Genomic DNA, 12,493 nt, shown 5'->3' with positions numbered 1-12,493 from the left:
ACACTATATACCAATGAATGAAATTTTCATAAAACAAAAGAAAACCGCCGGTTCTGTGGACTTCTATAAACAGGAGTGTGTACTGTACAGGTGTACTACATACTATGTACATTGTACATCATGCACTACTGGAAAATTCAGTTGTACACGGCAATACAGTTTTGAAAAAATAGCAAATTCAAATGAATCTAAACCATTTACATATTTTCGTCTTTCTCTTTATCATGTGAAAACTTACCTGTTCAAAGAACTCCTCCATAAACTTTTCCGTCTCCACATTGACAGCGACTTCTGCTCCCACCTCATCTTCCTCATTCTATAAAAATGAAATGATATTGAAAAGGTAACAAGATGGGCATTATGTACGTGTTATTTTGTACGATATTATAGCCTCTTGTAAATGATTTGTTGTGTTTTTTTCACAAAAAGATTTATACAGACTGTATGTTAAACATGACATTGTACGTTTGTGATTGTATGGGCATGTACAGTACACATGTAAAGGCACAATTAATGCGCAAGGCAATGTCAGGGTGAGGCAGACTTCAATTCAAATCAATTGCATTCAGAAATACAGTATGTCATCTTCCCTATAAAACCATGTTTCAAATATTAAGATTCAAGCAAATGGTACACACTGTATGTGGACCTTAAAGTTATGAATTCTATGCCAACTTTGGGTATTTTTCATGTCTGCTAGCCACCGTGTCTAGTTCCTCCTCCTCCACCTCCTCTTCCTCCTCCTCCTCCTCCTCCTCTTCCTCTTCTTCTTCTTCCTCCTCCTCCTCCTGAGCACGGCCAACAAGCCTCAAATGAATCAAGCACCAGGCCATCTTTCATCTCCACAGAACTGCCTCATCTATAATCAATGCTGCTACAGTACACATAGCTGCTGTCTCAGTGGTGACTGCAGATGCATATCACATTGATTAATTTCATAATCACAACAACTGAAATGACTCATATAATGCAGATTATTTTCATTTAAAAATCCTTAGAATGAAAATAAACTTTTTAATAGCAAGAGCTAGACAGGTCTGACAAAGAATTCCTGGGAAATGTTGACATTCACCCGTTCATCATCAGAGGAAAAAAATGGTCAGCTGAAGGATAGAATCCTTACCTCCTTTCTTTGACTTCTTGAATTTTATTGGCATTCAAGCTGCATATCATTTTGAGGTTAAAATCCTACACATTGCAGCCTGTAGGCTCTCCCATGTTCTCACCTCAAATGTTCACAACAGTTTTCCACAGTTATCTTTTGATATTATAAGTACAGTGTAGACCTGCATTTAATTGGGTCTGCTCTTTCCCATAACACTCCAAGTGACTTCTGCTCGCCTAGTTTTCCTCCTTGCTTTTCTTTTCACTGCTCAATCAGCTTTTCTATAACTCAGAAAATTGACTTTAACCAGAGTGAGTTTAATTTTTAAGGACTTGCTGTGTTTTTTGTCTCGGTCTGAAATCATCCACATACTGTATGATTGCCACAGATAGCCATTTCCATCAAAGAGAAATGAGGATGAACACAATGATCACAATCTAGACCGAGTTTTGCCGTATAAATGCCCAAGGTGGGAGAAAAAAAAAAAACTCATGCTCAAGTTAACTCACTGTTAACAAATACAGACATAGAAAACCAAGAGAAATCAGCAAAATTATTGATGATAAATGGTTTTAATTTTCATGCTTTCTGTGAAAAGCATTAAGAGAGTTGTTTTAGCTAATTATCATGTACAGCTGTAGTATCAAGTTATTTTCTTTGCTTTGAAACGTGATTAACATGTAAGCTCTAGCTAGTAGTGTAGAGACACACAAAAATATTGCAATTTTATAATACAAATGGAAAATGGGCAAAGAAAATGGGATTCCATCGGCATTTGAACCCGAGACCTCCAGATTGCTAGTGTTGACAATTTACAGCTGTAGATGCTCTTAATACCAACTGAGCTACAACCATAATATGTACATTGTATGGATTTAATCTTTCCAGAGCATATGAAAGAAACACTGATGGCTACTTTCTTTGATCATTTTTCATTTACATAATGTACATTTGTGGTCAGTTCCCCTTTGTTTACATATATTTCAATACCATAACATGCACTGTTCTGGCTGCAAAAAAAAAAAAATAAAATAAAATGTTACCACTCTGTTTCCTCCTTTTTATACTTTTTATCAAATTAAACTAGAAGATGGACCCCTGTAGGTGGGTCACTTTGAAGTAGAGATCACAATGTACAAAATTGTACAGTACAGCTGTACAATACATGTACAAAACTGTCCCTTGTATGGTACAGTTGTATAAATCTTACAATGGGCATGGTGCTCAATAAAGAAGTAGGATTTACTACTTATCCAATACTGTAGTACATGTATGGCTGTGAGGAATTCATTCAGATAAAGAATAGAAGAAAAAAAATCCTCCTCTGCAGCTACAGTTGTACATACAGTACCAGTACATACAGCTGTACCTGTACGTGTACATGTACAAGGGTTGTAGGCCCACATATACAGTACATACATGTACAAACTGAAAGCTTTAGCTTGATGAATGTCAGTAGCTGGGCCAGAACAGTAGATGTGTAGAATAAAGTGTTATAGAATGGGTAGCGAGAATCCTGCGATCTGATTGGTCGAGAGCTATGTGTTCATTTTTACTGGCCGCACGCTGAGTCACAGTGGTAAACATGTTATCGCGAACTTAGCAAGAGTACGCGTACTTGTAACAAAGGTTCGCGCACTAAAGCAAGCGTTCGCGCACTCAGCTTGGCCATGCATCCAGTAAAAACTTATGCATGGCTGGCCATGCATCCAGTAAAAACGGTAAGTACGGGTATGCATGCCCTTTACGGAAAGCCAAAAGGAAATGCATCCAGTAATTTTGTCATCGGGTAACACGATAGAAAACTGGGTTTTTGACAAGAAAATTACCCATTCTATAAATCAAACGACGCACATGTCTTTTCGTGCGTCAGTCGGAATATAGTGTGCATGCGGTAACTATGGAATTTAGCCTAAACCCACTCGGCTTCGCCTCGTGGGTTAAGCATTCCATAGTTACCTTATGCACACAATTCCGACTGACGCACTCAGACCTGTGCGTCATTTGTTATTATAGAATGGGTAGCGAGAATCCTGCGATCTGATTGGTCGAGAGCTGTGTTCATTTTTACTGGCCGCACGTTGAGTCACAGTGGTAAACATGTTATCGCGCACTTAGCAAGAGTACGCGTACTCGTAACAAAGGTTCGCGCACTAAAGCAAGCGTTCGCGCACTCAGCTTGGCCATGCATCCAGTAAAAACTTATGCATGGCTGGCCATGCATCCAGTAAAAACGGTAAGTACGGGTATGCATGCCCTTTACGGAAAGCCAAAAGGAAATGCATCCAGTAATTTTGTCATCGGGTAACACGATAGAAAACTGGGTTTTTGACAAGAAAATTACCCATTCTATAAATCAAATGACGCACATGTCTTTTCGTGCGTCAGTCGGAATATAGTGTGCATGCGGTAACTATGGAATTTAGCCTAAACCCACTCGGCTTCGCCTCGTGGGTTAAGCATTCCATAGTTACCTTATGCACACAATTCCGACTGACGCACTCAGACCTGTGCGTCATTTGTATAATGTTGCCCATTTCAGAGATACACACTAGTCTGTATAATGTGCAGTTGTACATTGTACACTGTACAGTTTAAAGTGGGGTTGTACTGTATGACTACAAGTGTAGATCTCAGTATTGACCGATTCTGTGACGCGCTATTTGTATACATGTGTATTTTTGGCATGGGCGCAGCCATAGTGGGTGTCTTAGCCGACCCCCCCTTCCCATTCCCCACCCCTCTCCCTACATTAGCACGCGCGCAGAATGAAAAACTGCTTTAGCCAATGGGCGTGTCGTACTGAGTGCGCGAATGCTTGCTTAGTGCGCCAACCTTTGTTACAAGTGCGTGATAAACATGTTGCCCGGGGTAGGGGAGAGCAGGGGGGATCGGCTCAGACACCCACTATGGCTGCGCCCAGTGCCATGAAATGTCTGCTGCCCTCAACGAACCCGAATCGGTCAATAGTTGTAGTGGTACCATTACTGCACTCTTTCTAAATCCCAACACTGTACAGTAGGTGTGTACATGTAGCACTGAATAAATACAATGTACTGAATAAATACAATGCAGAGCCTCCAACTCTCCCATTTTCGACGGGAGATCTCCCGCCGAAAGCCCGTTTTTGCAAAATCTCCCGTTCTCCAGCTTGAGATTTGATTTCTCCCGCCCTGGCTCTACATCGTATGTCTCCTGGTGGAAAGGATTTCTTACTTTAAATTGCTATCGTATGTTGAAAAAATAAGCCTTCAATAGCACCACAGAACATCTAGAACCCTACGTGTACATGTAGGAACTTTGTGCTTCGCACACATCAACTTGGAGTCTCCCGTTTGCTCGGGGTTTCGGGTGGGAGAATCTCCAGATCAGAAGGTGCTTGGGGTTGGAGTCTTTGACAATGTACTGTACGATGTACATGTATAAATACTGTCTTTGACTTGACACACTGCCTTTGCCCTTGAGATGTACTGTGAAGTTTTTGTGGTGCGGAAATTATTGCGCATTTTGCACAACCAGAAACTAGCACGAAAATAAAGGCACATGAATATCTTTGCTTGCCATGCATTCCAATGGTTTAATGCCTTGCTTCTGAGGAATTAAAAACACGCGATATTCACATTACCTGGCTGAGCACAAAAAATGACTCATAAATGCAAAAATGTCCACTTTTACGGTACCCTCTTTACACTGGATCCTCCTTTCAAATATGCTACATGTACATGTAGCATGCCCTCAGTAATACCAACTGGTTCTGTACAATCTGCTGTAACACAATCAGTGCAAGGTTATGTCGCCATGGATACATACAATGTATGCACAATATACAACTGTACATTACTACATAGAGGGTAATGATTCAACAAATACACTGTACGTGTACAGTGTAGGCCTACATGTACAGTGTATTTTGCACTGTTGTCTCCACAGTATTGAAAACCAGTCTCTATTCCACTTAAAAGCTATTCAAAAACAAATCAATTACAATTACAACATACTGTACTAATGTACTTTAATACAGACAGTACAAAAACAACAACTTTGCTTAAAACTAATAACCAGACAATGTCATCCCAAATGTGGTACAGTTCAGTTCTCCTTTATGACACGTACATGTAATGTCAGTAAAAATGAGGATCCTACATACTGCATGTCACATGTGTCCTGGTGTCAGAAGAATTATTGAAATTCAAGAAAAAAAAAAACCACAGAAATCTACAGATACGTGTTGATTTGTACACGTAGTTACAACTTGTAATCTAGGTTACAGAAACAGGAAATGTGGTGAATATTGCATGTACACGTATACACGTGACAATTATTCATACAATGAACACACCTCAGGCATTCACTTTCTTTTCCAAGCACAGCATGCTGGAAACTGCAATTTTCTGTCATTTGTTTTGGCTTTTTTTTCTTTAGTTTCTTTTTTCACTTTCAAAGCCAAGGAGCTCAAGAACAAAGTATACAAATTGTACATGTGTAAGGGATTGGCTCTAGGCATTTCAGTGTACATTGTACCAACTTGTTTTAAGCAGTTACTACTGTACGTACATGTACAAAAGTGTATTGCACACTAAACTGTATAACGAAGAAACAAAGGAAAACAAAAATTACAATAGTGTCTATTTGTGTATAATATGGTACTTCATCATACAGCTGTACATTGTAACTGCGCATTAATTACTGTCACATAGGTACAACGTGTACAGTGCACATGTATGACCAGCCTTCAAATTGCATAATGTGCTACAGTAGTAATCAAATGATATTTTTGTACTTTACAAACATTATATTCACAGCCAAAATGTTCAGTGCTTTTACAATAACTAAATGCAGATGCAGACAGTGGGGTCAAAATCCTCAAAGACTAATATGTTCATTTGTATTTGAATGGAAAATGCTACAATAACTAACTGCAACTACAATTGTATATGTGCAATGTACAGCCTGTACAATTCAACATACTGTACACTGTGTACTTATATGCACAACTGTTATCCAGTATCAATGCAATCTTGTGTACAAACGTGTACTTGTATGCAACCTCCACACAGCTACATTGTACCTGTACATGTATGTATACAGAGCAGTTGTTACCAAGAGTTCCGGAATAACATTCACATCCTAGCAACTGAACTTTGTTAAAGTACGATGTACAGTACATTGTAGCGTAATTTCAAGTTTGACATGTGGGCGTGGAAACAGTACTAAGGAATCTGCTCTGTGTACATAGTTAATCAGAATCTTTAAAGCAAAGTTTTTAATGTCTCACTCCCAGTTTACTCAGCATTTACCCCTACTTAGATATTGACATGTATATGGTACCCTGCATATACTGCATGTACAGGGTATACATACAGTAGGTAAGCCATCAAGAGATTGCACAATATCACAGTACATACTGTACAATGTAAATTGTATCTTTGTCCATTTGCCAAAATTGCTGGGAAAGGTCATTTATCTTCGTACATGAATGTCTTTTATGTGAAATACAGTGTACTGTAGCATACATTTCATTCTTTCATTGAAATTAAAAAACACACACACACACACAACTTTGGGCACTTTCATATACAATATTTGTACTGTAACATACAACTGTATGTGGTACAAGTATTAAACATTCAATACAAAAGACTGCTGTACACATCCACGTATTGTATCCACATGCATACTGTGTCCTCGCACAATTCATTGTTGTGCAATACATCGGTTGTATACTGTACTGTACAATTGTACATACATTTGTACATGTACACCATGAATGTACTGTGAATGATGACCAGACTTGCAATCATAACAGCTCAGCTTGGTTAGACAACTCTTGACCAGGACTTTGCTCTGTGCAAACATCCTTGATTCAACACTATCTCGGTATCAATAAGCTCCTAATTATGGCTCATCGACAAAACCTTGGTTAAAAACAGAATGCATAGTGCGTATGTAGGGTGGTACCGGTACACATGTACATGTATGTTGTGTCCAAACAAGAAAAGCTAAATGCCCACTATGTTTATACAGTGCAAACTGTACACTACATTCTATACAGGGTGAGTAAAAAAAAATAGTGTAAATACAAAGTTTAGAAATTTGCCATTCACTACATTTAAAAAAAAACAGCTATGTACAATGTACGAAATAAAGATTATTACAGCTGCACAGATGTACGATGTATACATGTTTTTAAAAATGGTTTCATCCTGAATCATTATAATGTACACTGGTTATGTATTGTCTTTTGCGACACAGTGTTATACAATGAACATGTGTTTCCATCTTAATAAGCAGGAAATGAGGAGAGTACAAAAGTCAACTTGCACCAAAGTACAAAGTGAGGGAATTGTTGAAAGCAGTGTTTGAATCTAAACAATTTTGAGATTTTGGTATTCATGCAGTACAATTTGTATGTATATATTTATGGATCTAACCTTTTGTTTATGGCTGATTCTGAAAAAAAAAATGAATAGCATTTTTTTTAGTGTAAACCTTTGTTTTAGTCACTCTGTAGTATACATACAACTGTGTACAGGTGTATATTTGTACAATGTACACCTTGTATCTCGTGTAAAGAAATAATACACTATATAATAAGTATCATAAACTTAATAATGTGTGTACTACATACAATGGTGTAATGTGTACACACATGAGTACACACATTACAAATGTATTGTACATAATACATGTGGGTAATTCCATGAAGTTGGGGCACAAAGTGTGACATTTTAGCATAACTCAATACTAATTATGCTATACATATTGTTTATGTAGGCTTTACAATGAATGTATAGCATAATTGATATTGAGGTATGCTGAAATGTATTTTTCAAATATCACGATGCTACATGGACACTGTCCCAACTTCATGGAATTCCCCATGTACGGTTGTACTATACAAAAGGGTGTACATGTACAAAATTGTAGTATACTGTACATATCACTTTTGGATACATTTGTGCCCTTACATATTAAAATGCAAAGGATGTAATTCTTCAATAAAAAATATATAATATGCTGGTGTGAAATGCTCTTCTTCTTCAATGGGCTACGTGTATGCAGCCTATCATGAAGATGATCTTGTGTGGGTAGGAATGTAGGAACAATTGTACAGTATCCACATTTATACTGTATGAACACCATTGTGCTACATTGTAAGTGGGCCATTTCACCAGGTTGGCACCTCCCTCTGTATGATGAATAAACAAAGTGGGATCTTTTACAGCTGTACATTGTCTGTGTGTGGGTTGTGACTCTCTCACATACAGGACCTATCCAAGCTGACGAATCCAATGGAGTTATTTTGCCTCTTACTTACATGTGTAAGGGGACAGAATGATATACAATGTACACACCACATTGCTCAGTAAGACTCGGAATCATCTATCCTGTTACTGTACATTTGATTTGATTTGAAACTCCTCATTGAAGACCCTGTAATACACATGCACGAAATGTATTACAATGTGTATACATGTATGTACAGTATGAATTATGAACATCTCCTACCACTCTTATGGGATCACTATTTTATCATACAGTACTCTCTGCATAATCGGGCTCGGGCAGAGCGTTTCTTACCCGATTAAGCGGAGTACCCGATTAACAGTTCACGTCTCATTCACAATTGACACTCACAATGTGTATGTACGTAACATGCATTGTATACTGCACCAAACACCTACATACTGTACATGTGTAGTACACTGTATGCCTAAAGGTACTGTACAGTACTGGTTGAGGTGGGAATTCATGTTTTGAACATTCCTAAGTGAGATAACGAGAAACCTCTTATGAAATACAGTATGTGTATGAAAGAGCATGTAATTTTAAGAAGGATTCAACGTTTATTTGATGAAAATTGGTTTTCAAATGGCTGAGATATCCAAAAAAGTGATAATAATAAAAGGCGACAGGCCACGTCTTTTATTCGGATCTCTTTGTTTCACCTTGTTTTTGGATATCTCAGCCATTTCAAAACCGATTTTCATCAAATAAACTTTTTATACCCCATAGAATTGCATGCTCTTTGACATCTCATAGAGTGGTTCCTGAATACAACCTGTATCTTGCAAAACATACAAAGCTAAATCCTCACCTTGACCAGAACTGTACATGTACACACCCTTTAACATGCGTGCTTGCACGGGACATATACAATTGTACCTTACACTTGCTCAGTCACGAGCAATAATTTACAGTCTTTTTATGGACAAATATGTCTTCAGAAAACTTTGTCGTTTGACTATACAGTAGATATAGACTCTTTTTACACACAGGCATTTTCAACAATGAACACGTCTCTTTGCGTGCACTTGTCACATAGAACGTCAGGTTACTTTTCGAGAAGTGACTGGGGAAAAGCAAAATTATGGAGCTGGTGCATGGCCTGATTTTCGTTGCAAACTTCTCGTATTGTGAATGTTGTTGCGGAGCAAGGGAGGAGCGCAAGTGTGTTCAACTCCTGTCTGTCTATGCAGTTGTGAGTGCCAGCTACATGTGTAATGTTCGTCTACGTGTGGCAAGTCGGTACACTGTACTGGAACACGTACAACTTCTGTACATGTGTTTTCAGGTTTAATCACAGAGAATGCGATTAGCCATGGAAAATTTGACATTCATAATTTTTTTAAGTGTTATATCTGCGATAAAATGTGGGTAGAAATTAGATAAGAAGAAAATTATTAACCCATTTATCCGGAGAGGCAACCTGATCACTACAATGTATCAGGTAATTTTAACGTGCATTGGAACTGATTTTGACATTAGGGCAATTCCGCAATGAGGAGGACGTGACACCAATACTGTACAGTATATGCCGAATATTTCGTGAGGTTTTTATTTTCGCGAATTTTGCGAGTCAGATGCTATTCGCGAAATTAAAGACACGCGAAAATATTTACTCTGATCCCGATGTGAATATGACGTATGCGTGTACACTTCTCTGTTCAGTACAGGACTCCCCGATCGCGAATTTAACCACTCGCCAAATCGTTGGGAGTTCCCGATTTGCGAAAATTTAGACTCGCAAAATATATGGCGTATACAATAACAGAAATGTGTCTCTCTATCTTAATCTTTGATTTGGATATCAACTAATGCCATGGATATTCAGAAATCATTAAGGTCTTTCAAATTCAGTAGATTTGACTTTTCCTTTTCATTGATTTTGCAAGATCTCAGACCATCATTTAAAATGAACATGTGGGACTGGAGACAATTAAATTCACTGAAATGCAAATAACAGTGGGTTTCTTTGATATATTTTCCTCCGAGTTTTGCTAAGGGGAAAAAGATGAATACATGCATTTAAATATTCCAGAGGTCATGCGATATTTTATCAATTACAAAAGGGTGAAATGACCTGCGGAATTACTCCGGAAAAATATCAGATAAATATGACATTACTAATCCTAACATTACTAGCCATGCCTTTGGCAGTCTAGCTAAAAAATTATCAGTCGAATTGTTAAAAATATTTGCACGTACATGTGTATTAGCAGGAACATTTGTCAGGACATGTCTATGATTGAAATTAAATGCAACACTTTGTTTGTAGTACTTAACTTACATTTTTGCACACTTTTTGTCACAAGACATGGATTTTTTTTGTCACGTCCAATTTTTGTTATAATTAATCCACACTTTAAGTTGCCATGGCAACTCAAGCATCTGTTGAATTGTATTCATTCTTTCATTTATCATACACCTGGGAAGGATGATGAACATGTTTTTTAACATGATTTTGACATGAAATGAATAAATGGTGATTTTTATAGTAATACAAAGATATGTAAATTTTCCTAAATGTAATGTTACTATTAGTAATACTGCGGAATTGCCCAGAACGTAGATCTACAATGTACCAGAAGTCGAACTGTGCATTGCAATATCATTAGGAATACAGTACAGATACCATAGTTATGGGTAAACTCAGCCTAGCGGGTAAAGTCGGCCGCCAGCGCGCACAGTACATAAAATTGTACTGTGCGCGCTGGCTTGTAGGCCGAGTTTACCCATAACTACGGTACAGGTGAATAGCAATACACAGTACAGGGGTCCTACTACATGTACAATTGTAAATTACAGTACCATTGTTGGACATTACAGGCACACAACAGCCAGCAACACACTATACTAGTAGTACACTCACATGTTATGTACAGGTAGTGTTGTTGCTTATGGAGTGTTGTGTCTGTGGGTCATTGTAAAGTGTATAACATTTACAACAATGTATAGAGAGTGCAGTGTAAGGCCCTCACATGCAGAGTGACTACCGTTAGAACTAACACGTTACAATGTAGGCTAGTTTAGTTGGGGTCTACAGATCTAGTTTGTGTTGGACCCAGTTTTGACACATGCAGCAAGAAGTGTTTCCCTAATTCAGCAACTTGTATGTTGGATATCTCGATTTCCATGGTTTGAAACATGTATCACGATTGACCTGCAAGCAGTAGGCCGCAGCATACTCGCTTTGACCAAGCCCAGCCAGCCCAGCAGGTTCGGGCGCGGGTGCTGCGCGAATTCGATAGTGGGTGGGGTCGCTGTAGAAAAGCTGCTGCACCGGTGTCATTAACTGCTGACTGAACTGAAGTCATCCCATCCCGTGAATTTAGTCCTAATTATCGATGCGGGATAAGAGCTCAAAAGAACGCAATAAGTCTACAGTATTATACGCATTGTAGGTGTTGTCTACATGATATAAAGAATTGAGATTACTGAAATGTGCAATCGGTAATCACTTTCCAATAGTAGGCCCTACTTATCTTTTATTGATGAATCGAATATCGTAAATCTTTTCCCTTCCGAACAGTCATACCATTTAGTTACTTACCCTTTTCAATGACCCAAGACGATCTCTCATACTGAAAATTTTACTACACTAAGCTCCGTCCAAGGATATACTGTGACTCCCTCAAAAAGAAGAAAATGTACGTGCTATCAGTATAAATCCAAATAATCCTCAAGAAATGACAGTAGAATCAGCAGAATATCCATTCATTCAGCTACTACGGTACACACATACATGTTGTACAGTGCAGTGGTGGGCAAGCGAGCCGATGACAAATTTTGCTGATGCGAAATAACTTGCCTGAGTCACGTCAAAATACGTTCGTACAATTACCTCAGTGAGACAAGCGAACGCAACGTTGCCAATTTGCCGATGTGATTTTAAAGTCGGAATTGCTACCCTATCACTATCAGTGGAGTAAGTAATCGCTTTGGATCTTGAAACAGCCATAGGCCCATTCAAAATACTAGTAGAAGTTTGAATATACACAATGCATAAATGCATAATTATATCAAGATTGCAAGAACGAATGAAGATATGAGAATGACAGGAGATGATGAATACAAGAATTGGACTAATCATTCAAAGTAGATAAA

General features: G+C 38.2%; 1 protein-coding gene across 3 annotated transcripts in view; it reads right to left on the bottom strand.

Moving 5' to 3' along the window:
• The window catches only part of LOC139711637 (syntaxin-like), a 95,631-nt gene extending 83,489 nt beyond the window's left edge, over nucleotides 1-12,142 (bottom strand). For all 3 annotated transcript variants that reach the window (XM_071623513.1, XM_071623500.1, XM_071623507.1), the window contains exons 1-2: nucleotides 11,940-12,142; nucleotides 239-316 (exon numbers count right to left, since the gene is read on the bottom strand). In XM_071623513.1, coding sequence (XP_071479614.1) covers nucleotides 239-316; nucleotides 11,940-11,969 — 108 coding nt within the window. In that variant the 5' untranslated portion in view covers nucleotides 11,970-12,142. The remainder of the gene's footprint in view (nucleotides 1-238; nucleotides 317-11,939) is intronic.
• Between the last annotated feature and the right edge of the window lie 351 nt (nucleotides 12,143-12,493).

Source organism: Diadema antillarum, unplaced genomic scaffold (genome assembly GCF_040938485.1).
Source record: "Diadema antillarum isolate AM-2024a unplaced genomic scaffold, OU_Dant_1.0 scf00000040, whole genome shotgun sequence".
Taxonomy (NCBI): Eukaryota; Metazoa; Echinodermata; class Echinoidea; order Diadematoida; family Diadematidae; genus Diadema; species Diadema antillarum.
The sequence above is the reverse complement of the archived record's forward strand: the minus strand, read 5'-3'. Positions and strand labels throughout refer to the sequence as shown.